Source organism: Chelonia mydas, chromosome 7 (assembly GCF_015237465.2).
Source record: "Chelonia mydas isolate rCheMyd1 chromosome 7, rCheMyd1.pri.v2, whole genome shotgun sequence".
NCBI classification, from domain to species: Eukaryota; Metazoa; Chordata; order Testudines; family Cheloniidae; genus Chelonia; species Chelonia mydas.
In genome coordinates this window covers 35,976,792-36,002,547 of record NC_057853.1, presented here as the reverse complement: position 1 = coordinate 36,002,547, position 25,756 = coordinate 35,976,792, and the positions used below count along the sequence as shown (strand labels likewise).

The window sequence follows — 25,756 nt, the reverse complement described above, 5'->3', positions numbered from 1 at the left end:
TTTCTCAGGGTATGGCTACACTAGAAATGTAAGTCTACCTATGTTAGGTCGACTTCCACCACTGCAGTAATAGCTGAGGTGGCTGTATGTCCACACTACCCTCCTTGGGTTCATGGTACGCGTCCTCATCAGGAGCACTTCCACCAACCTAGGAGGGGCAAATGTGGGGAGCTGAGACACCAGTCTCTCAGCTCCTCTAGCAGCTCCCTGTCGGGAGCCTGGCTGCCCCACAGGCTCCTGATGGGCTCCCCTCAACCCCCACTTTGTCTACCTGCTCCACACTAGGAGTGGGGGGAAGCCACAGAGGGCTTCTCCCCTCCCCGTTTCCCACTGGGAAACAAGTACACACACCCTGGCACAGTTCTTATTCCAATCTCTGGGCCCAGGCTGTTTTTTCCCTGTCCTTTCTCCTTCTCCCCATATATATTAGCCCTTTTCTTGCCTTTACTCTTCTTATTTCGTGGCCTGGTAATTTATTTATTTTTTTAACTCTTATTTCTTTGGTCTCTCTCCTTCCCCTGCTGGCCCCCATCCTCTTTCACCCTGCCTGCCAGGTCTCCTCATTACCCACCTCACCTGCAGGCTACACATTGCTTCAGCTGATCACCCATTAGTGGCTCTGTTAGACCAGGCTTTGCACACGCTTGCAGCTGTGCTGAATGTTTCAGGACCAGAGAAACAGAGCATGGGTTGGTGGGCAGACGCCTAAGGGCATGCCTGGATATGTCAGCTGCTGCCCATGAAGGGCTGCATGGGAGCAAAGAAGGAATGCAGGAGGTTTGCAAGGAGCCACCTGCCAATTAACCTGTAGTCACTGAAGCACATTTGCAAGGAGGTGTAGGACAGACTGGGGGTCATTCAGCTTCTCCTGCCTCCTTTAGTTCCCTCCTCCTATCAGTCTTCTCCTCCTGGATTAGTCTGGCATCTTCCATTTCCAACATTGCTGAATTGCCATACCTCACAGCAGCAGAGAATAAAACACATGATGAAATACAAGGGGAGAAAGGATGGGTGTGTGATTAAGGCAAGAGAACTGGAAGTCAGGAGACCTCAAGTTACTTAAGCCTAAATTTTCAAAAGCGGTCACTGATCAACTACTGAGCACCCACAACTCAGATTCAAAGCAATGGGAGGTGTGTGTGCAAGACACCTCTGAAAAAAACAAACACAAAAAAAAAACAAAACAAAAAAACTCTAGGGATAAGCTCCTCAAAAGAATTTGGGCTCCTAACTCCCATTGAAGATACAGGCCTAGGCATCTTAAGTTGGCCATCCAAAGCTGAGATCCCCTCAAGGAGTGACCACTTTTGAAAATGTAGGCCTTATTCACTCTGTGCCTCATTTCCCCCCCTTCTATAAGAGGGGGATACAACTACTTCCTGGCAGAACTTGTGAGATTAACTACATTCATGCTTGTAAAGCACAGTGAGTTCCTCAGAGAAGTGCTCAATAGAAACTGTGATCACCACCCCTTCAAGGCACATCTGGGCCAAGGAGAGGGTTTATTACTATAGGCCAATTCTAATTTGGGGCTTCCACCATCTCTTAGCTTTATCCAACTGAGATGTACCTGTATTATTTATGATACTCACTGATATTCCCAATTTATAGTAAGATACTCTTCAGGGCTCCTGTCTATTTAGGGAGACTTTGGATTTATGGACTGATTCCTCTCCCCCACAACCTCCTAATATGTCATCTGAGTATTAAGTGTCAACGGCCTCACTACTGCAATCATAAAACAATAAAAGGAGGAGACTAGAGTAACTATAGGGACACATTTCAGAGTAGCAGCCGTGTTAGTCTGTATCCACAAAAAGAAAAGGAGTACTTGTGGCACCTTAGAGACTAACAAATTTATTTAAGCATAAGCTTTCGTGAGCTACAGCTCACTTCATCGGAAGATGTAGCTCACGAAAGCTTATGCTCAGATAAATTTGTTAGTCTCTAAGGTGCCACAAGTACTCCTTTTCTTTTTATAGGGACAGACTGACTCTCTGACTCTAGTGATACTGTATCATTCCAGTCTCAATAAAAGGGTGGAATTTAGTTGTCAGACAAGTCAGGAAGAGGAAAAGGCTGCTGCCAGCACTGTACCAAAGGAGTGAATGAAGTGAAGTGGACAGACTGAAAGAAAGGAAAGTTACGGTTTGGAATAACTCATGATATTGACATTACTAATTACAATTAAGGCTTTCTACTGGGCCAAGGAAATCCTTTGTAAGATGCTGTCTGCACCTCAATTTTTTGGGGGGAGGGGAAGTGGCAAAGAAGCCATCTGAACTGGCTCAGTTGACATTAGCAAGGATCTGCTATAAAGAAGCCTACAGAGACCACAAACTGTATCAGATTTTAATAGCACCAAGGCAAAAAAAGGCAATAGAAAAGGGGGAAGGAGATGGGGAGGAGGAAGGCATGGAGAGACATGGAAACAAATTGGATATGTTTTCACTTCTCACAGATATTTAAGATTATAGGTGAAAAATCAACACTTCAAAATAACCTGCCTTCCCCCAAGGAATAAAAACTGCTGTGGAAAATTAAATATAGATGGGTTCGGAGGTTCTCTGCCCTCCACCACATGTGCAGATCTGGATTTCTTGCAACAGCTTCTCCTCATCTAACACACACAAGCATACATACTTTTTTAAAAAATGAAAATACATCAATAGAAGTGACATATGTGAATGCAAGTAGGATCTGTTCATCTCATCGGCAGGGCAATAAGACCAGGGTCATGCCTGCAGTGCAACTTACACTGCATTACCCATGATGCACACTGAGTTCTAACAGCTACAGAATCAAAGCTGGCTGCTCTGTTTGAATCAAAGAATGATGGCAATGTGAGACCATGGCTGCCAAAAGCTGATTTTCTAACTAATTTATCTGGATGTCAAGGAAGGATAGGCTGAAGGATCCAGCCTCACACTAAGCCAAAGTAGTATACTATATAACCAGGACAACAATTAGCAAAAAACGGATGTTAATAATGACAATAAAGTTTGTTGTATCTTTAAAATCCTTTCCTACAATTTTGATGGCAGCAGTCATCTGGGATTACTTATTAGACAAACAAACGAGCAAAACCGCAGCTGTACACTCAACTTATCAAGGCCTTCACTAAATCTGCAACTGGAGGAAATGATCTAGTGGTTAGGGCACAGCAGGAAAGGTCAAGACTTTTGGGTTCCAGACCTGGCCTTGCCACACACTTTGTGTGATCCTAGACAAGTTTCTTACTGTCTCTGCGTCTTAGTTTACACCTGATTGCAGCAAATAATACTTCTGACACAAACGAGTTGTGAGGCTTAAATCGATTTAAAAATCTTGGTGTTTTTTTTTTTTAAACACTAAAGGATCTTCATATTTAATATTACTGATAGAATAATAGGGCCCTTTCATTTGCACCCTCACATTTTCCCTTCCTTACAAATCTTACCTACCTTTAACTTGACACTGTACAACACAAACATACAAACAAAGGCAACTAAAAAATACAAAAACTTATTCACATTTGGGCCAAATACAGAGACTGATGGCTGCCCCAAAATTTTAGGAAAGTAAAAAGTAAACTCTGAGCTTTCTCTTGAGTATTTGTACACTACAGGCTTGATCTTGCTCCCAGCCGAAATCAATGGCAAAACTCCCATTGACTGCAGAGGCTGTAAGACTGGGCTCCACAGGTGGACACATTTAATGCTCATAAACATCACACCATGCTACAACAGGAACATCAAGAAATGCAAATTAGATGGTAAATATTAATATTTTACAAAAGTCTCATTGCTCCATCTTTAAAAATATCTGTTTTACAGACAACTCTACCTTGTGATCCTTAGCAGCTAACTCAGAGTGTAAAGACATTGGAAAAAACAAAAACAAACACCTCAGATGCAAGAGGAACATTCAGTGTTCAAGACAATGTAAAATAAAAACCTGAAATCACTCAGGTCATGAAGCATTTGAATGCATATATAAGGCTATAATGGGTTCACAAATTGATGGAATAAGTGGACACATTCAACAGTAACCGCACAAAAGTTGAAATCCAGCACACTGTAGATTTTATTCTGAATAAATAAAGTAGCAGAGAAATCAGCATGTTTCTGAACAGTGCATTAGCAGAAGCAGACCGCATGCAGTTTTTGAACAGCAAACACACTAGAAAGCCCCTCCATCTGATCAAATTGAGGGAGGAATCAAATTGAGGGAGGAATAAAACTTTGAGAGAGAAATTTTTGCCAATGGATATTTTACTTAGACTATGTGAACTCACTGGTTATTTTTCGTCAGAGGATTTATTTAAAATGGGCTTATGAATAGGCAGTTCAAAGAGGTGAGGACAAAAGCAGGAACTAAAAAAATCCGGTGGTGTTATACGGATTAGAGATATCAGCACTATTTATTTATTCCTTAAAGATTTGTTGAGAAAGGTGACTAAATTATAGGCATGCAATAGCCTGTGTTGGTGGTTCTGAGCCTGTCTGGCCTATTCAATCCTACTATATTATCAGTCGTGTTCTTAAGGTAGTGCCTAAGGGCCAGCCCAAAGCGAATCCCCATTGTGCTAGGCACTGTACAAACACAGAATAATAGATGACCCCTGCCCTGAAGGGCTTAGAGTCTAAACAGACAAAAATAGATGCAGCGAGGGGAAGGGGTAGAAATCACAAGCAGAGGGAACAGCGTGATTTAACATGGTTTTGCTATTTGATGTTAGTTCTGCATTGATTGGGGGGGGGGGGGAGGGAGGAAAGGGGGAGAAGTGGGCTTACTTAGGAGGAGATCAGTTAAATGGACAGAAAAGGGAAGGGGGCTAAGGAGACGAGGCAGGGTTTGAGAATAAAAAGGGCAGGTGGGAAGTGAAGTGGAGGTGAGGGGACTGAGGAGGGAAGGAGCAAACCGTTGATCAGCCAGGGCAGAAACAGTCAAAAATATTCTACCATTTTGATTGGAATGCCCAGAGGTCCCTGCTTTGGCTGCTTCTGCTCTGGCTGGCTGTCCTCTGCAATTTTCTCCCAAGCCTACATAGGGAGGGGAAACACCATCTGGTTTCCAGTGCCCCCAGAATCTCAGGACGCGGGTCTCCCCTACACAGTTTTGAGTCCAGGGGAAAGGGGTGCAAAGGAGAAGGGTGGTCCCTGGCTGGGACCCATTTTACCCCTTCCCTCCAAATGTAGTAGTCCCTGCTTTCATTGCTTCTGGTCCTACAGGTGGATCTCCTAAGATCTCTGGTCTTAAGACATTTTGCCATAAATGTTTTGTAACCACATAAAAATGAATGAACATGAATTCTAAGGCATGCACAGTAAATTCCTTAGTTGCTAAGGTGTTAAAAGTGTGCTTGAGGATTATGAATAGAAAGTGAAAGAGAGCCAATTTCTTGTCTTCCCAGTTGACATCAGATAGGAGGGGGGGGGAAAAAAAAAAACCCAACCAAAACCACCAGCGCTCAACTTGTCCATGACAGTACTCACATTCTGTTCTATAGGAAGCAGATAATATTTAAAGCATGGCTGGGATTAAACATTGCCAGGAATGGCAGTCCAGACTCCAGACAGTCTGCACAATCTGAATTAAAACAAAACCTAATGAAATATTTATGCCCAAGTTTCTCTCTCTTTTTTTTTTATTTATTAAGATGCTACATTTTTCCAGAAATGTATCCTACTGTGACAGTTAAAGCATTTATATTAGTTTTCAGTGACCAGGCCATTTGCCTCCTTATCACCAGACCAAAAATATTTTGCAAGGAAATGCAAACAAACCCTAGCCTCGGGAATTGCAATCTTCCTGTTGAGTCTGCCAACTGGTGGCTGGATAGAAAAGACTTAATAACAGAGCCCTCTTTTCTCCCTTCAGTTTTGGATGCATGGTGTATGCATCCTGTACCATACCACAGTTGGGAGTTGATCCAGGATCCTCATTGTTCAAGCCTTATGCCAGCTGAAGCAGTAGGAAGCTTTTCTGTGAATAAGCCAGGTAAGAACTGTACTAAGACTGCATAAAGTAAACTGCCGAGAGTGAGTTTTATTTTCCACAGGATTCAATGTGCAATTGGACCCAATGTGAAAGATGCAGCCAGTAAAAACTCCCCTCTTGATATATATTAAATAGTCATTAGAATGGAGAGGTTGCTTTACATTCTCCTTTATAAAACAGAATGTTAGTGCTCATGATACATTCTTGATTATCACTGCTGGATTATCTCTGAACAAGTATTGCATGAGCAGCGGCAGTGCAAGCTGCCTCCATAAGCTTCATTTCTAGAGACAAGAGAAGAAGTTCATTATCCCTGACCAAAAACAGTCGTTGGCGTTCCTACCAAAGTATCAGAACCATTTCTGATTATGTTGGTTTGGGTTTTTTTAATATTTATTTTGAATAGTTGTCCACTGATAACTGGGTGGAGACCACGAACCTCATTTAACACAGGTCTTTGTTCAACCATCAGATCATTATAACTTTTAGTCACTACTTCCATGGGCTGGATTCAGACTAATAACCTAGAGAAGCGGGCTGCTACATACAATTGCAACAACAATAATAATTTGCTCCTATGTAGGGCATTTCCTTCAAGGATCTCAAACTTATAAATATCTCACAAGGAAGGATAAGTGACTTGCTCAAGGTTATAAAGCAACTCATTGGCAGAGTTAGAAACACAGCTCAGGTTTCCTGACTCTTATTTATCTGCTTTAGCCACTAGATAATGCAGCCTCCATTCTACTAAACCAGCTTTTCCCAAAGTTGGGACGCCGCTTGCTCAGGGAAAGCCCCTGGTGGGCCGGTTTGTTTACCTGCCGCGTCTGCAGGTTTGGCCGATCGTGGCTCCCATGGGCCGTGGTTCACCGCTGCAGGCCAATGGGGGCTGTGGGAAGCAGTGCGGGCCGAGGGACATACTGGCCGCCGTTTCCTGCAGCCCCCATTGGCCTGCAGCGGCGAACCGCGGCCAGTGGGAGCCGCAAATCAGCCGAACCTGCGGATGCGGCAGGTAAACAAACCGGCCCAGCCCGCCAGGGGCTTTCCCTGAACAAGTGGCGTCCCAAGTTTGGGAAACACTGCCCTAAACCATCAAGTCCCTGTGTTTCCATAAATACCTAAAGAGGACAAGCCATCATCTTGTTCTGTCCCCACATACTTTGAAATCACATGCTATTTCCACAGGTGCCAATTTGGGGAAATTCTTCAATCAAATCTGCCCCTTCTCCAGCTCTCGTTTTTCCTACTCCCTCCCCAAATCTGTTTGAACCATCTCTGCCCAGGAGAAAGGTATACAAACATACTATGTTAAGTCATACAGGAGAGAAAATAATTTTACAAGATTGCTTACTTTCTTCCAGTCATAGCTACACTTCTATCCATAAACGTTACCAAAAACATCCAGAACTGGAATATGTAGGCACTTGAGGAATTTGTCATAGCTTGTGAAGAGGGTTTAAATTCAAATCAAACAGTGAAGGTTTTATAGGAGAATGCAGCTTTATGAAAGTATTCCACTGCAAAATATTTGTCCTAGTTTTAAAAACTAATATTACTGAGTGCCTAAATATCAGGGAGGGGAGCAGAACTGCCTATCAGTTTTGCATCAAATATGTATCTTCATGCTCTAGGTGTTTCCAAAAAAAGTACACCAATGCCTCTTGTAGCTCCTACTAATTATAGATGTTGCCTTGAAATGGATTCAAGTTCTCACACCTGGTTCAGGGAAAGCCGTATGCAGCCAGAAGCCGTCAGTGGAACTGACTTGAAGTCATACAGAGACACAGAATGGCAGCTGCACAAGCAGCTGCTATGGTTAGACCCTCCTGAAATGACGCCTGGGAAAAGCACTAGAGTGGCAAAAAAATGTTCAGATCAAAATCTAGGCGTTCCATATAGGAACTATCATCTAAGAAAAGGAGTTCTCCCATATGATTTGGTGCTTATGACAGCTACAAGATCTCATTTGAATCCCAAGTCTTAAACCACAATTATCTCAAAACACAAGCACAAACACACACAAATGAGGCTGAAAGCAAAGCTATGCCACACTATGCATAACTGAACTTTAACATAAGTATTTATTTGACAATACAGTGCACCTCACTGCTTCAAAAGTTGGCTTAGATTTATATACACCTGTGGTGCTTTCCACCGAGAAAGAGGAGGTCTGTTTCATTAAAGCTCTGATGTATGCGCTGGATTATCTCAAAATGACTTCTTGTGAGAAATTTTTAAAGTATCCTTTAAAATACAGAACTTTTTCTATAGATATTTCATGTTGGTGACTGCTTTAATACCTGTTTCTTTCCACATTACAATATTTCAAGTCAGTTTTCAAATTGGCAAGATAAAGTGAGTTTAGATACGTTATTTGCAACATTTACAGATGAGAATCTAGTTCATTCCCATTTCTATTTTGAAAAATGCTAGTAAATGATACTGTCAGTTATATTAAGGGAACTGGTTTAATTTCTCCCCACCCGCACAAAAAGCAGCAACAACCCTAACTAACTCCTCAGCTAATCTCTCTTCAAATTTATGATGTCACAAAGTTCAAAGTCCTTGCAACTGACAACATCATTCCTGGGTACTGACAAAGGTTTTGATCTGGGAAAGAAATACTGGCCAGTTTCTTTTACTTAGAAAGCTCTTTCACAAATTCAGCTGTTTCTGCTAAAACCAAAATATGTAACCTTCAAAACCACAAAGCAATGTCACAAATCAGTTGATTTTATTAATTTAGAATTATTTAAAGAAAAACCCAGATAGAGTTGCATGTTTCTCAGAAGTAACAAAAACATTATGATACAGGATGTTTTAGGGCAAAATTTGCCAATCAAATGTGTACTGTAGGACAAAATGTAGATATTCTGCTGGCAACTGTGGATGGAATCTGTGTGTGCAGGGATATCAGAATACTAAAGCCAAGTACTACCACATGGATTGCAGAGGACAATTTTGCCCTCAGGGCTAAATCCTGGACTCAAGTCAGTGGCAAAATGCCCACTGATCTCAATGGCACCCTCAGTGAATAACTATCTTCCCCACAAAAGGCAACAGAAAATAAGTCAAAAGCCCTTTCCTTCACTCCACATTTTGAGTTATAATCTTATGCCCTTTTTAATGGGGTAATGTAATCTTTTGCTCCAGTCCAGGTAGCAGAAAAAAAAAATCATTGTTTTTCAAAGGAGAGGTAAGCACAAACAAGGTGGAAAACAAAACAAAATCTCATAACCAGTGTCTCTGAAAACTCTGTTACTATAGATTTATGAACTAAAAATACCCATCTAAGAAGAGCTTGCTTTGGAAGCTGAGGGTTATCCCAAGGAAGATGGTGAAGGTTAAATAACTGATAGAGCAGCCTTGACTAGTTCAAACAGAGACAACACATTGACTAGTGACTGGAAGTACCTCTTCAAAACAAGCACAAAAAAGCCTCAAAATGCCTATTTACTGCACTGTAAAGCTCATTTTCTGTACTGATGCCAATGTCAAAGCTGTATTTTTTAATTTCATATTCTATTTTTCACTTGTTAGAAGTTGTGAAATAGCCAACAGAACTTGTGCGACTTAATAGCATGCTACTACCTCTGGCAAAGTTAGGATGCGATTTAATTGTAAACTATGTTTCTCAGCTCTCTATAAAGTTTAATTTAGCAATGAATTTACACCACACTTTAAATTAAAAAAACAAAAAACAAAAAACTAACATGTATTACTAAAAGGAAACTATTAACTCCTTTTCCAGCATAAAATAGACTATGAATTTATAACATTTTGGATACTTTCCTAGAGAAAGATAGTTGGTATCACATAGGATCTATTAGTTTGTGTGCATATGCAAAGCATGTTAATGCTAATGGATGTTGCATGTGCATCAAAAGGATATTTAGACTCCACAGAAAAAGTAAAACCAAAAATCATACATCATTTTATAAAACAGCCATTTTTTCTTTCAAACATGACTATGTTATTTTTTTTTTAAATTGAAGCCCTTGATACCCTGTAACATTTCAATTACCACCAGACCTGATTCTGTTCCCCCTATTCATGTTGTATATTATTCTATTTGTGTAATTCCACTGAAGTCTGTAGGACTTCCCAATGTTAGTGTCAGAATTAATTATGCTCTGAAATATTTATTTACCAACGGAGATGATCTGTTTAGATGCATCATCTGGCATGGGGAAGCCCTTTTTTATCTTGAGTAGCTACAAAATACACATTAATATTTTGCTACCAAGATATGCACTGCAGCCTATACAATGCTAATTTTAAAAAGAAAGATTCAGTTTCTGCAGCTGGGGAAGAACTGATCAGCGTGCACAGCTGAGACAGCATTTGCTACAGTACAACAATAATCCTTGTCTTCAGACCAGCCACCCTTGTTCTTCTACTCTGTTGTGGCTTCAGCTGTTGTGTCAAGCCAATCAGAGGGAGAGGTAAGCCTGAATGATATCACTGCCCAGAGAATTAAAATCCAGCTTGTTGGCATTTAGGCTCTGTAGGAAGTCAAGCATCAGAGTCCTGCTCTTTACTTCTTGTCAGACCCTGTTAATATTCTCTCTTTCCATTTTTGTTTCCTACCTGATACATTTTGTCTATTTAAAAATAGCAAATGAAATGCCATTTATTGAGCCAGAAAATGTTTCATGTGTTGAAATTTCATGCAGGCAAAAAAAAAAAAAAATTACACCAGGATCCTAAATCAAATCAATTTGATGACTTCTACCACTCGACCTATTTCAGGGTTTTTCTCCTTTGCTATTTGAAACAACTGCTAATACAATCTACACAGCTGGGAACAATTTTTGAGCAGGCCAGCCTTCCCCTTCAAGTACCTCAGTGTTCACAGGCAGAAGGAAGTTAAGGAACTAATCAGGAACTGAAGAACATATGAAGGGCCTCAAGCAACAGCAACCACTACAAAAACAAATGCTGTTTTATTTTACATAACACCTCACAACTTGGTTTATTTTTTAAAATAAACACATTTTCATTTAGGTAACAAGCAAATATTCTAAAGGAGGATCAACGATTCAGAAAGTATGTTAAACAACAAATGGATTCAGTTTCATGCCTCCTCAAAAGCCTATGTTAACTACCAAAGCTGGTTCAACTCTGACACAACCCAATGAGTGAACAGGGAATGGATTTACAATTAGTCTGGAGCTTTGGATGCCCCATTCTCTACTTTAAAAAAAAATTTAAGTGTCTGAATAGATTTTTCACCTTCTTACAACTTAAAAAGACTGTCTTCCTCCAGTGGCTGGATTTTCCCCAGCTATCAATAAATGTGATGTTACAGAGCTGGGTAATTGTGAAAAGCCAAATTCAAAATGAAGATAACTGGAGAATGCCAGCACACCAAGACAAATTTAACTCTGCTTATTTTCCACTACATCTAGAAACAGTACTCCTCTGACAATGCTGCACAACCCCCTTCCACTCTGGCTGCCCCTTAATCCAGCTCAAATTTGGAGAGGATTTAGCAGTGTTTTACTTCAAAGAAAAACAACGTCATTTCAACATGTGCACAAACAGACAAGAATTTACTTCACTGGGTAGTAAAGACATTGGATAATAGACACAACAGTTACTGTACAGAGCTTGCTCCTGTGCTCAGTGAAGCAGACGAGAGTTATGCCACCAATGAGATGAGGAACTGGCCAAGAGTGAGGTACACACTCTGAAAGATGTCTTTATATTATGACTCACTGGAATGTAATCAAGGCTGAGCAGCCTTTAATCACAGACCTCTTCATAAAAGTGATTTTTTATCCTTTGTAACACAAACGGAGTTTTCTAGAATTGCAGTATGCACAGTATTTAGGAAAACAGTCTGGAAGGGACATGGGTTCTGTATTGAGGGGAGATAAAATATCAGAGCTTCTTACATTCTGGGAAAATAATTTAATGAATCAACATACACAAAAGACTTGTAGTCTTTTGTACAAGACTTCACCATACAGTGTTACTGTGTGCACCCCTTCACACCCAGGGTGAGACACAAACCAGCAGACCCCTAGTCTCTAACAAGTACAAGATTTATCAACAGCTTTTTATCTGACAGCCAGCTTTTTCCAGCTCCTCTCCCCTAAACTGAGCCTGCGATCTGTCAGATCTCTGATTGCCATTTTAATGGTCCCACCTCTATTAAGCGTGGATTCTCAGTGGGTTGGAGATGGAGTTTTCTATCCCTGCCTCTCACTGATCACAGTAAAAAGGTGGAGTAGGACTAGGGCACTAATTCTCAATGACTGGTCCATGGACTGGTGCCAGTCCCGGAGATCTTCCTGACAGTTTAGGAAGGCAGCAAGTTGGTCCCTGGTATCAAAAAGGTGGACACTACTGGTGGGCCTTACGGTGATGTGTTGAAAACAGTGTTAAAAATTATGATCTATCACTTGAAATTAAGAGGGGTTCTCCTGATCCTGCTTTCAGACAAAAGGGCTCTGTAGGGAAGCATGCAATCAAAGTCAGCCTACAGACAAATAGCCTACAGTAAGGTGGGCTGTGTTGTGCCTCTCTCAGTTAGGGAGCAACCTGCTTTGTCTTTCTCTGGTTTCGGGGTCTTGTTATTCTGAGAAACAGTGTTACATTGCAATCTTTCAATAAGAGCATTTTATGTATTTATCTATTTTTTTTGTTTGTATGAAATGAAACATATCCTTAAGATGCAGAGGTTTTGGGCGTCTACTACAGCTTGCTTTCAGCCAGGAACTTTCTCCTCTTGAAGACAGCCTTAGAATTTCTCCAGGGTTACTTTACTCTACATGCAAAACTATTGGCCACTTGCAAACAGCTCTTAACACCGGAGAGTTGTTCCGCGCCCCACCATCTCTTTCACACACACACACACACACACACACTTACTTCATAGCTTATTTTTGAGACAGATTACTCAGGTCCTGATTCTCCACTATGTTCAAGCTGTGCTGAGGTGAGGTGTGGTGAACAGTGGTGGGTTCACAGCTCCATGATCCCAGCCACTCAGCCCTAAGGGATGTTCTAGTAGCAAGGGGCCTATTCTAACGTCCACTAACGGAGCTTTCGCTGGTTGGGAACTGGGCGTACAGAGCTCAGCTCCACCTCACTTGCTCCTACCAAGCCTGTCCCTGCCCCCCAACCCCTCCTTCACCTTATGCTGGGGATAGGTAGGGACAGCAGGCAGAGGAGGATGCTATGCCACCTTGCCACTTTCATACCAGTGTAGAGTCCCTCTACACAATGGAAATTCTCCAGGGGGAATCTCTGGCCTTTTTAAGTTCACTTTGTGCTGCTTAGGCAATGCAAAATAAATTTAGCAGATTAGAGAATCTAGCCCAGTGAATACTAGTTGGTTCCAGACAAGGAAACAAACCTCCCCCAATAAAATAGTCAGAACACATAGGCTTTATAGGCCATTAGCTATGGCTGAGTACAGTCTAATCTCTCCGCCCCCGGGAATACTTTTCTAGGGCTGCAAGAAATAAAGACCAAGATGGGTGCTCAGTATTTTTAACCAAACTTGAGACAAACTGAACACCAATAATCAGAGGCCACTTTTGAAAACAGTCAGTCTAAACTAACCCTGTATTACATGCACCAACATGGTAGGGTGGGAATAAACTGCATTATTTCTTCTTAATTATGCCCTTGTCCTACTCAACTCTCTCTCACCATGGTCTGCTACTAAAAATAAAAAAACTTGAGGCTGCAGTGAGCCCATAACAACTACAACCATTTCCCTGCATATTGAAGAAACATCCTCCTCTCTAAGTATCTTTAAATAAAAAAAAAAGCGCACACCGGTTGTCCAGTATTTTACAATATCAATGTCTTCTTACCAAGGTGCATAGAAAATTGTTTGAGACAAAGCAGCTCAATGTAACAAGAGTATATAATCAACAATACTTTGTATTTCTGCGCCACCTTTTCTTAGCAGAGCCCTGAGCATTTACAAACATTAACTAAAACTCATGACACGCTTGCGAGATATTGATAGCAAAGGCATATCTGCATAGGGATCAGTCCAGCCACTTCTGGAATGGAACGCAACAGTTGTTTAATGGCAAACTACATAAGAGCGTAAGAAGGGAAAGTGAATGTAAATTCTATATCCAATTGAAAGTGCGGAAGGAATTTAGGTCACGAGAAAAGTAATTACTGAGCTGGAATATGACCAGGAAGCCAAAGTTTAACAGCCCCACTCATACAGAAAATACTGTTGGAGCTCTAACACACAGATGATCAGGAGTTCTGTTGTACGTGTCGTTTGAATGATAGCATCTCCTGCCACAGCAATACAGAACCTCAAACACAACACCAGGGTACTGGTGCAACATTAACTCAAAGGAGGAAGAGCTACTAACTGAATCACCCACACTGCTTCCTGCAGCTTTTTTCCTTGGAGTTCTCCCATGCAAGTACTGACCTGGCCTTACCCTGCTCAGCTTGTGGGAACTGAAAGGATCACAGAACCAGTCGTTATGGCTGCAGGCTAAGTATACCCTAACCCAAGTCAAGAATGCATTTACACACAGATGAGCCTGAGCCACAATTACAACTTCCCCAAGCTTCAGAGGTGTTCAGATGTGGTTTGACCTCTTACAAAGCTAGGGACCAGGTGCGAAATTCAGATCTGAATCCAAAACTGAACTTTCCCATAGTTGGGAGCTGCTCAGATCTGGAGGGAGCTCTTCACTACTCTAAAGAGTTCCATACAAGAGAAAAAAAAAATATTGGTTTTGTGCCCTTTTGTTGACAGGGTGTGGAGGGGTTTTGCATTTTTGTTTGTTTGTTTGTTTTAAAAGCACATTAGAAACGTAGGACATGTCTACCCTGTTTAGTTTGGAAGACTCGATGGACAGAAAGAGAACCAGACAGTATTTGTCAAAATGGTTAAAAGGCCTGATTTTTATTTTATTGTTCTGCACCATGTAGTCATTTATATCCATGCAAGGTGAGTGTCAAGTTATACACATCAGAACAGTAGCATTTCATATCCACTTTGCACTGTCCAAATGACTACACACTGTGCAGGACATCAGAGAATCAGGCCCTTTGTACTTCCAGCTGTTTGGAAGACATTTGAGTTAAATAGGTATTAACAAAAAAAAAAAAAAAGTTTGTTAGGCTTTGTCTACACTACACAGCTTTTAGGGACAAGGCTAAAAGTGTCGCTAAAAGCCAGGCAGCGTAAATGCTGTTTGTCGGCACTTTTGCCAACAAAATACTTCTACCCCCTATGAATGGGGTTCGCATTGTCAACAGGAGAGCACTCCTGCCAACAATGAGCAGTTTACACTGCCAGCTGTCGTGGCAAAACTTTTGTCTTTTGCGCGGGGGGGGGGTGGGGGGGGGGGGGTGGAGGGCTTTTTAAAGCACCTGTGAACGACAAAAGTTGTGTCATTCAATTGGCAGTGTAGACAAAGCCTAAGATATACAAAACACCCCACTTTTTGTGAATTGAGGGCTGTGAAAGCTCTCATTCTCCCCTTCTCCAGAACAAAACAAAAAAAACCCCCACAAAATTTGATATACTGGATCAGAAAAAAAAAAATAACCTTAAAAAATTAAACACACTTTCAGGCCTTCTTTGTCCATCATAAGGAATCAAAAAAGGGCAAAAACTATTCTTGTCATTTGCAGGTCACCTTTAACATTAAAATGAAGATATTTTAGGGCTTTGTGGTATAGAAGATCAAAGCACCAGTCCCTATTCTCTGGCAACTTGAATCAAACCATTATGTCAGAGTGAAATAAACCTGTAGTCTCCATCCAGATCCTAATTACAAATGTCTACCTCACAAAACCATGATATAATCTGGTATGACATAAGAAGTTATATGGGTACGTGATTAAAATATTTCTGTTAATAAGTGTCACTATAAGCTTGTGATCAGTAGTTATTTTTGCAAACCCAAGCCATATAAATTAAGCACAATCTATATTTAAATAACTTTTGACATAAGGTGACAACATCCATAATGCTGAAAATTAACATTCAAATTCTGGGCCAGATTCCCCTCACACCTATGCAATCTCATTAGATAATGGAAATTCATGGGTGAAACTGAGAACAGAATTTGGCCCTTGGCCCATAATCCATTCCAGTGTAAAAAGAAAACTCAAATACAGCGTGTTGTGCTATTAAAATTACGGAGCTGAAAAAAATTAAGGGATTTTGAAGATATCACCCCAATATCTGTCTTTACGTACAACAAATTTACAATGCTGGGTGAAGTTCTCATAAATGGGGTGAATTCTTGCAACACAGACGCCAAGCTTTGCGCAGATCCATGTGTAATATTCTCAGTGAGAACAAGTAATTATATTTTCCTCAGGCTGTGCCCCCTTGTCTGCATGCAGTGGGCCAGGAATGAGTGAGAGTCGGGGGTGGGGGAGAGGCTGGAGCCTATATTTTTGCACACCTCAAAAGCTGACGGGCGAGGCTGTTGAGAGACAAGGGCAGTTGAGGGAAACTTGGGAGGTGTAGGAGGAATGGGACAGTGAAGCTGGAGGGAGCCTGAGCCTGCAGTGTCCAAAAGGAGAAACTACAGGGACTCTGTCTGGCCCTGCTGGATGCTTGGCAGTTCAGTCTTATGACCATCATTGTTGCACGGTTTCCCAAAAACCAGCCCTGTGATGAGGGCTGAATTACATTTTTAATTACAGCCCCTGTGCTGGGGTACAAAGTTAGGGCCACACAGCAAATGTCAGCTGGAGCTTTGCACAAAGATAGAATGACACTAATGTAGAGAATCAGGCTAATTTTTTCATGACCTCTGGGTTTGTTATGCCTCTGTTTCTGGATACTCAACCTGAGACAGCTTGAGCCTGGAGTTTCAGAGGTGCTGAACACCCCCAGTTTTAACAGGAGCCAATGGGAACTGCAGGTGCTTAGCACTTTTGTAAAGCCCAAGATACCGTCAACTTGGAGACCCCGAATCTGCAGCAATCTAAATCTGAGGTCACCTCTGAAAATGTTGGTCTAAATTGTTGTTACTTACTGTTCCAGCAGTCAGGAGTGGCTACATGATGCAGATCTACTTTTGGAATCACAGCTATTTCTAAATTTTGTGGTTTGGTCATGTGCAGTTATCCAGTTTGCAAGCACATGTGCAGTAACTGTGTTTAAGTTAGTCACACAACTGTGCAGCCTTTGCAATAAGAAAATCTACTCTTCAAAGTGTCATCTTTAAACTTCAGAGCTGACACCAGCAAGATGAATAGGGGCAGCTGGCTCTTTTTTTTTTTTTTTTTTTAAAGTTGTTGTTTCAGGCTGTCTAAGATAATAGTACCTTACTTCACATTCAGAAGTCTCTCTTCAATTTCTATCCATTCTGGGCACAGAACAAATAAATACATAAATAAAAAAGTTTTCATTCTGCAGAATGTGAATCTGACATAAGGCTCAGAGAAATCCCTCAATTAGACCAGAGCTACCTTGTGGCCCAGGCACGTGCAGCTCATACTGCAGAAAAACACATTGCCAGTGAAAACTGAACATGATTTTTTTTTTTCCAGCAAAGGAGGACTGACTCAGTGATGGAGAGGCCTAACAGTGAGTATCCAGTAAACTCACTAGCCAGCTGTTAGAAAATGTTTCAGTATAGATTTATTATAGGAAAAAAAAAAAAATCAAGAGGCATAGTTAGGCTGGACAGCTGCACTTCTCAGATGAGAGAAGGTACTTGGGCTTTTGGATTTTCCCACCTGAGCAGTGCAGATTTAATAAAATTGCCTGGCTCTTTGTGTTATCAATATCGGGCAGGGCTGGGATGTGGAATTCTTTCTCAAATCAGAATTCTGATACAGCCGCCCCTCAATAAAAAGTCACCTTGCACAGTGTCTAGAATCAATATTTCATTAGTTTGCATTATCTACTTTATTGAAATTGAAACTTTGGATCTCTCTGGTGAAAGTTAAAATGATTTAACATTTTAAATACTATTACAAAGATGATTTAAATGGTTGGAAGCCCATTCCACACATAAAATGCTAGAATTAACTAAGCCACCTATTTAACAAAGAGGGTGAAAACTTCTAGTTACTATATAACAGGACCATAAACATCAGCAACTCCAGGGATTAGAAAGGGAGACCACAGCTAGAAGACAGCCCTGGTATAAAAAAGTAAAATGACAAATACATAATTTTAATCAACAATACTGAAATTATCTAGGGGGAGTAGTTAGATGTAATAAATGTCGTGTTTATAAAAAGAGTATTACCCTATAAGCACAGACACAATTAAACAGGTCTATAGTAAACAGAGTGCTCTGTAATTCCTCATACAACACGTATCAGATAGAGCAATCAGGCTTTCCTGAAAGGAAGAGCATGAACACATGGAGATGGAAGAATAGGACTGCAATGATGACCTAGTGGCAAAATGTAGCTCTGCAAGGACAGTCATTCTGCTATTAATGAAACAAGTTATGCATTATATTTTGTAATCTGCTGCCCAGTTGGAATGTCAGTTAGTCAAATATTATTCAGTGTGCACAACTGTGGCAAAGTGCCACATTTCCATCCATGAAGTGTATCATTTTTTTCCCAAAGCACCAAAATTTCCAAGTAAAGAAGCTTTCCTATACAACTTCAATTACTTTTTCAGTAAGTATATTAGGCTTCAGTCTCATTAAATTTCTGTTTAGAAACTATAGTAAATTGTATTTTTTTCCTTGTGAGTCCATTTTCTCTCTTCTATTGAAAATATACCTCTTTCTGTATCCATATAAAGCCACATTGTATCTAGTCATTTTTTGAGACTTGTTTATACTACTTTTTTTTAAAGTTTACCAGTTTAAGATGTTGGATACATTTGCCAAATTAAGCTTTAAAAAAATTCAACAAATCACTTAAAAATATCATATTGCTTGTTGGATTACATTTTTTAAATGGACAAGAGATTATTTTGAAAAGGGGCTTTTACATATGAGAAAGCAATTGTTTTTCTTGACTCTTTAAAATGTGCATTGTTATTCAGAGTTAAAAGATTGCCAAGCTACCAGTTTCCACAATTGACTAATATATCCAATGGTTAACACCACAGGTTTCAGCATTCTTCTCATTAAGGTAATTAAAGATTTAAATAAGTTAAATATGAAGCAATGTGGAGACTCCTATGTGCATATCAAAATAACCAATACTGTCACTATTCTGTTTTTCCTAAATTAGTTGCTTATCACACACATAATATTAAAGTCTTCGAATAAAAACCGATCATTGTTATTTTGCTGGGAGCAAAGATTGTGGATCACAATTGATCCTAGGAAACATCATTAACTTCAGCACATTTATGCTAAATACATTGACAACAACATTAACTCTGGTTTCCCTGGAGGATTTCCGACAACTACAAAGAAAAGTACATAAGCTCTACTTCAAAGCCATTTTATGGTTAACTTGATATTAGTCACATGCTTTCATGGAATACATCATAAACTGAATTAAAAAGGTGTGTGTAAAATACTGCACATACCTGGGGCAAATCACATCCTACTATCAGCCCTCTTTATAAAAGAGGAAGGATAAAAACAGCAGTATCATCTGTCACTAATAGGCCGCAATAAGTTTTAAAGTTAACAACTTTTGATCCCATATTCAAATGTCTATACTATTAATTTGGGCCTATGTCTATAAAAGGCAGATGTCATGGCAATTGCATTTCCCCCCTAAACCTTAGTATGGGTGCCATGAAAGCCAACTATAAGAGCTCCAGAAAAACACAGGGTCGTCTACTACAAAGCTACAGTTGGCTGTAATTAGCCAGATTATATTACACAGTGCCATGTCTTTAGCCCTATGCAAAGAAAATCCTTAAATGCACATATGGTTCAGCGAAGAGGTACATCATTATACACGGTGGGCTTTAGAAAGTGCTTTTGAAAATTTCGGGCTTTTTTGGGGAAGGGTAACCTGTGTGTGGTGGTAAAATCGTTTCCTTACACACCAGCAGCGTGTGCCACACTGATGGCAATTCCAGGTGGAAGTGGGTTGTTGTTTTTTTTCTTCCCACAATTAAAGCCTCACGAAAAAAAAGGAGTCAGCGAAAGCTAGAAGTTCCAAAGACAAAACCCTTTGTGCCACAGGATCCTTGGTGTATTTGCAGCCACACATTTCGGTGAGCTGAGCCCACACACATACACAACCTGTGTTTGCGGCTAGACAAGAGAGATGCTCTCGGCTCCCGAGAGCGCTGCCTGGCCCTGGCACACGGGGGAAGCGAGAAGCACTCTGCACGCAGAGAGCCTGCTTTACAAGCCACGCCGCTTCCCAGCGCCTCAAACGCAACTCGGCAATAGCTTACCAGCTGTCAAGCTCCAGCTCCAGCAGGGACTGAGTCCTCTCCGAGTTACAGTGCAAGCACCACATGGCTGGAGAGAAGTAGCGAGAGGGGGTGTCCAGGCGGCCAGCATAGCCTCCCGCGGGCTCGCCTCAGCTCCCCTTGTCCAGGCCAGCACAGTGACACGTGGGCACCCCCGCCCCCCAGTCCTCTCTCCGGGTGAGTCTGCTAGCAGCGGGTCCGAGAAGGCACGAGCCGGTCCACCCTTCCCGGCTCCCGCCCTGTTCCGCTAGCAACGCGAGGCAGGGAATACAAATGCCTGCACGGGGAGGGGTGCATTGATCTGATTAAGCGGAGATTGGCTGCCAGAGAGAAGGGGAAGGAGGCGGCCCCCGCCCCAGGAAAAGAGCAGGGGCTGGAGTCAAGCGAGCTCTGGGCATTGCAGGAATGTGACGGGGGGAGGAGGCTACTCCTGCCTCTTCCTGCTCCCCATCCCCTTCCTCATGTCGGGGGGCGGGGGAGAGCAGAGGCTCCATTAATCGTTGCATTCAGGCTAGGAGAGGCAGCCGGCTTCATTGCTATTCAGCAGCTTGGCGACTCTGGGTGGCGGCTCCTTCCCCAGGCTCGCGCTCGGCTTCGGTGACAACAGACGTTGCTGTTGGCTTTCAACCCACTTGGCGCGGCTTTAAAGGCAGCGTCTCTCAGTCCCCCTCAAATCCACACATCCCCGCCGCCTGGGAGCAGGCAGGTGTCTGTTAGCATCTCTCTCCTTCTGCAAGCGTGGAGTGCCTCTCATAATTGTTTCCAAACTTAATTAAAACTGGAGCATTAAGATAAGCTCAAATCTCCATTAATTACAAATCAGATACTCCACATACATTCCGTTGGGTCCGGTTCAGATTGGTTTTTAGTAGTGATTAGTTCCCAAAAGAGATGCACGCATGGGGACTACTGCAAAACAAGGGATTCTAGCAAAATGCCAAACTCCTCCTGGGCCTTATTCTCCTTTCACACTCTTTTTACATCAGTGTTACTCCCGTTGACTTCAACAGAGTTAGTCCCTGTTTACAGTGGAATAAGTGAGGTCAGAATTAAGCCTCATAACTGCAGTGGGAGTTTAAGTAGTGTGCACAAGGAATGCAAGAAAGGCCCTTATAGATTAAAAGACTCACTCATTTAGAGCAAGAATTCCTGGTTTGGGGTTAATTTTAAAGCAGATTTTAAAATATTCACTTTAAAGGATTTTGCAAGATGGGTTTTGATGAGATATTTATAATTTTGCTCATAATTTGTTGATATCTGCCTCATTCACACAGTGACAGCTTGACAAGCTTTATTTTTCCTTGCCCACCTTTTTAACTACTTAAAAAACTCTATCAATTATCTTTTAAAGTATTTTGAATCTTTCTTTTAAAGCAGTGAATGCAAACAAAGGCAGTTTATCAGAGAACAGATTCCCTGTGACAAAGAGGAAGGGTGTGTTTGCGTTTCTTTTTTGGAGCTTCTAACCAACTACATTTAAGCTTCCATGAAATGGTCCATGTGCACAGTATCCAGAAATAGCAAGGCTAAAAATATTTTTAAATACACCAGAATAAGAACTGGAGAAAAAATACAGCTGCTTTCATACAACATAACTCAAAGCAGTGAGCTACATTGCAAAATACTGGTGACACAAAAATTCCATTTATTTTCCGCATATTAATTCAAAGCACGTGACCATGGAATTATGAGCCATTTTGTCAGTAGTCTGGATCCTGTCATTCAAAATAACAAAGTCTAGTTTCCTTGTTAGTACTCTGGATATTAGTGCAACATATATTTGTGGGAGCGTTAATTCAAATGTTGATTGTGTTCTATACAGCATGTGTATTTCACTACTATGTGATGACTTGTTGTTTGCAAAAACACCTAAACTATTCTTTACTATCGTAGAGCGTAATGAAGAGAAGGAAGAAAATGCACTTTTAGACCAGTGAAGAAACCAGCACACAATAAATATACAAAAAAGGAATGGGCATATTAAGGGCTGCTGATGCGTGAATGAATAATGAAAATAGTGTTTTAGAGCCATATTCTCCTTTCAGCTCTCCTGACTCCTGGTCTGGAAGGAGTGCAGATTCTGTAGCATCATATCCCCAGGCAGCCCTCCATCCAAACCCATGGAATTTTTGGTGGTATAGCTAATGCTGATGATAGAGTTGAGAAATCTTATCCCCATTTTACAGATGGATGAACTGAGGCATGGAGAAGTTTACGGATTAGTCCAAGGTGACGCAGGGAGTCATTGGCTGATTTGGGACTAGCACCCAGGATTCCTGACTCCCAGTCCCCTGCACTTCTCAACATTCCACCACTCACTCCACAACACAGCCATTTTCCTATGAACGAGGTCATTACCCTCTATCTTGAAAATAATTATGCCACTTTTTTCTTTAAGAACTTTAAAAACCATGCCTGTATGCTGAGGATTTTGACATGCTTGACTCTGTACCTAATGGCTGCTGTTTAAATATGGACCATGTAAGTTCTCAGTGCTATCAGTGCTCTTAGGAGATAGCCTCATAAGTTTAAGATCAGACCTGATTGCACCATCAGAAGCTGAACAAAATGAAGCATTAGAGAACATACTACAATCTTTCTAGAACATACAGTATGTAAACCTAAGTTTATCCAGACCAGTTTTTTCACCTAACTGCACCAGATGCATCTGAAGTACGAGATCCTTAACAGGTATCTGGAAACTGCAATAATAAAACTAATATTTAAAAATAGCAAATCTGAATTCAGGCCATTATGCTGTGACTCATAAATAGAAGCAATCACATCTCCCAGAGTTTTGCAGAATTCTCCCTCTTTAATTTATTTTAAGAGCCCCTCTTATTTGCTTTGTGTATGCGCACAGCTACAAAAATTAGGACATTAAAACTGAATTACATAATTTTTTCTCGCACCAGTGTATTTTTTACCCTTCACTATAATAATGATCATGCACTATAACAACTCTGTATCATACTCCAGCTATGTTTTTCAAGCCTGGCTCCCCAGATTCCCAAGAAAAAGATGAACCTTACAGTGTATTTGGAACATCAACAATCTGAGCTCTGAAGATCCAAAAGGGGAAGTCAGTTCCAGAGTCTATGACCCCCTATTAGAGATCACCCTATCAGCTGCCTGCTCCCATTTAAACCAGAGCAGGAGCTTTTTGGTGATCACAGCTGTAGCAGTATAGCATGGGGAGAGAGGCAGTCACTGAGGTAGGCAAGTCCCAAACCATTTGTGGCTTTATAGGTTAAAAAAAAAAAAAAAAAAAAAAGACAGCACCTTAAACTCCATGCTGAAACTAACAGGCAAATGGTGTAGCCTGCAAGTACAATGAAGTTATAGTGCACGGAAATAACTAATGTGCATACAGTTAAGGTTCTGTACAAGAAAGTAATGCAAATTATAAGTGTTTTGAGCTACCAGGGAATGTGTTCCAAGGGAGTGTAAAATTGTTTTCCTCTCCAAATTACTTCATTTTGTCTAAATAAGCATCTTGTCTGCATAAGATGACAAACTATTAACCATGCCCTCTCTTTGTACACATTAAGTTGCCAGAGAACTGGAAGCTAATTTTACAAATGTAGGAAACATCTTACATTTTATGTTTTACTACAAAAGGTCTTATTCACAAATCATTTGCACAACCTTTATGCAACCTTTATACAGCAACAAAGCAATCTGAATTATGCCCTTTGAGAATGAATGCATGAAAATAAATCAAAGGAAAACATTGGCCAATCGTAGCTTTATAGAACTTACTTTGGGCTTTGTTAACTAATACACTAAAATCATTGCTCAAATAAAGCAGGTGTAAAAAACCAAAAAACACCAAGGCACAACTGTTCCCTTAATTTACATGTATATCTTGTTTTCTCCCATATAGTGAGTGCCTTTAACATTTTTACAGTAGATAAGGCATGACCGGTTTGAGCAAGTACAGCATTCCTTATACTTATAAGGGGGAATACCAGTAGTCGATAATATCTCTCCTCCTGGTAAAAGATCAAAGGAAACTTTAACTACACTCACTTTAGATATTGGCAGCTGGTACATAATTTTGCATTGTATTTTGGTGGGGAAAAATGAATGGCCAAGAAAGGGTTAGGTAACATGAGTAGAATTGGTTGAAAAGTATTTGACAAAACTGTTTTCCATTGGAAAATACAGTTTCACCAAAATCAAAACTTTTTGCAGGAACATGTTGATTTCAATGACATTTTTGATTGGAAAAAGACAAAATGAATCATTTTAACTTCCTCATTTCATTTAGATAGTGACGCTTTCATTTTGATAAGTTTTTATTTTATAAGAAGTTAAAATTGAACTGAATTATAATAAATGTAATATTTAATATTTTACTACATTACGATGTAGAAATTTTGACTTTTGATCTGATTGTTCTGATCTGATTAGGAATTAAACCAAATTATTAGGTACTAGAATTTCCCATGGGGTGGAAATTCCATTTTCCAACTAGCTGTAAGTCAGAATTTTGATCCCATCAATTTGCAAAATCCACCATGTCTGGTTCATTTTCTGAATATAGTACCGCATTACACATCAGCTTTCTTTTACCTGGGTAACTATTTAGCACGTGCACAATACAGTGAGGCCTGGATTCATTTAAGCACTTAAGCATGTGCTTAACTAGACTTCAATGGGATTTAAGCATGTATGTTAAGTGCTTACTGAAGAGGGCGCTTTCCTGAATCGAGGCCTTAAGCCTCAAGCTGGATCCTCCTTCTACAGATATGAACATGCCTGGTCAGAAACCCATTTACTTATACAAAGAACCAGAAATGGATATAGCGGTGCCTTTCTGTTCCAAAAACTATCTGAATCAGCCGCTCAGCTCCTTCCCTCCCCGAGTCTAAAGAACCCGAAAATGTCAATTCTGGTGTTTTGATCATTCTGCTAAAAGTACCTGTAAATTCACTTTGGGTTTTAAAATTGTAATTCCTACCCCTGAAATACAATGTAGGGATTAAACATAAAAATTCCCTAAGTATTCAAGATAGAATTCCCCTCATATATTTCCATAAGGAGAAATTAAACATCAAAAACCAAATTCTGCCCATGCCATACAGAGGAATATCTGTGTGGTACGAGAGACAGACAAACTAATGCTGGGTTTTTTTGGGCCATACCACACCCACTTTTGGCCAAACCAGGTCCCAAATTGCTGGTAGCAGCTCTCAGTCAAGCAACCCCTGTGGTTGTGATTTTCCACAGAGGTGGAAACTTGACTGATTTAGGGCACAGTGCTTTTTAGGAGCCTAGTTATATGCACACTGTTAACACAACTATATTTATTCCTTTTCATATGCATAAACCTGTGCAGATCTCTAGCCAGAAACTGTCCCTAAAAAGTAAATAAATTACGCAACTAATAGAAGTCAAACTTAATTTTTAGGTTCATTTTCGTTAAGGTTCTGATGCATTATAAGTTTT

At 40.7% G+C, this 25,756-nt stretch overlaps 1 protein-coding gene across 23 annotated transcripts in view; it reads right to left on the bottom strand.

Moving 5' to 3' along the window:
• The window catches only part of IQSEC1 (IQ motif and Sec7 domain ArfGEF 1), a 692,283-nt gene that overhangs the window by 95,889 nt on the left and 570,638 nt on the right, over positions 1-25,756 (bottom strand). For 3 of the 23 annotated variants that reach the window (XM_027818917.3, XM_043550595.1, XM_043550603.1), the window contains exon 1: positions 20,285-21,066. The exons of the other annotated variants lie outside the window; for them this stretch is intronic. In XM_027818917.3, the coding sequence (XP_027674718.2) occupies positions 20,285-20,349 (65 nt within the window). In that variant the 5' untranslated portion in view covers positions 20,350-21,066. Of the gene's footprint in view, positions 1-20,284; positions 21,067-25,756 lie in introns of those variants that run through there. 23 annotated transcript variants of the gene reach the window in all.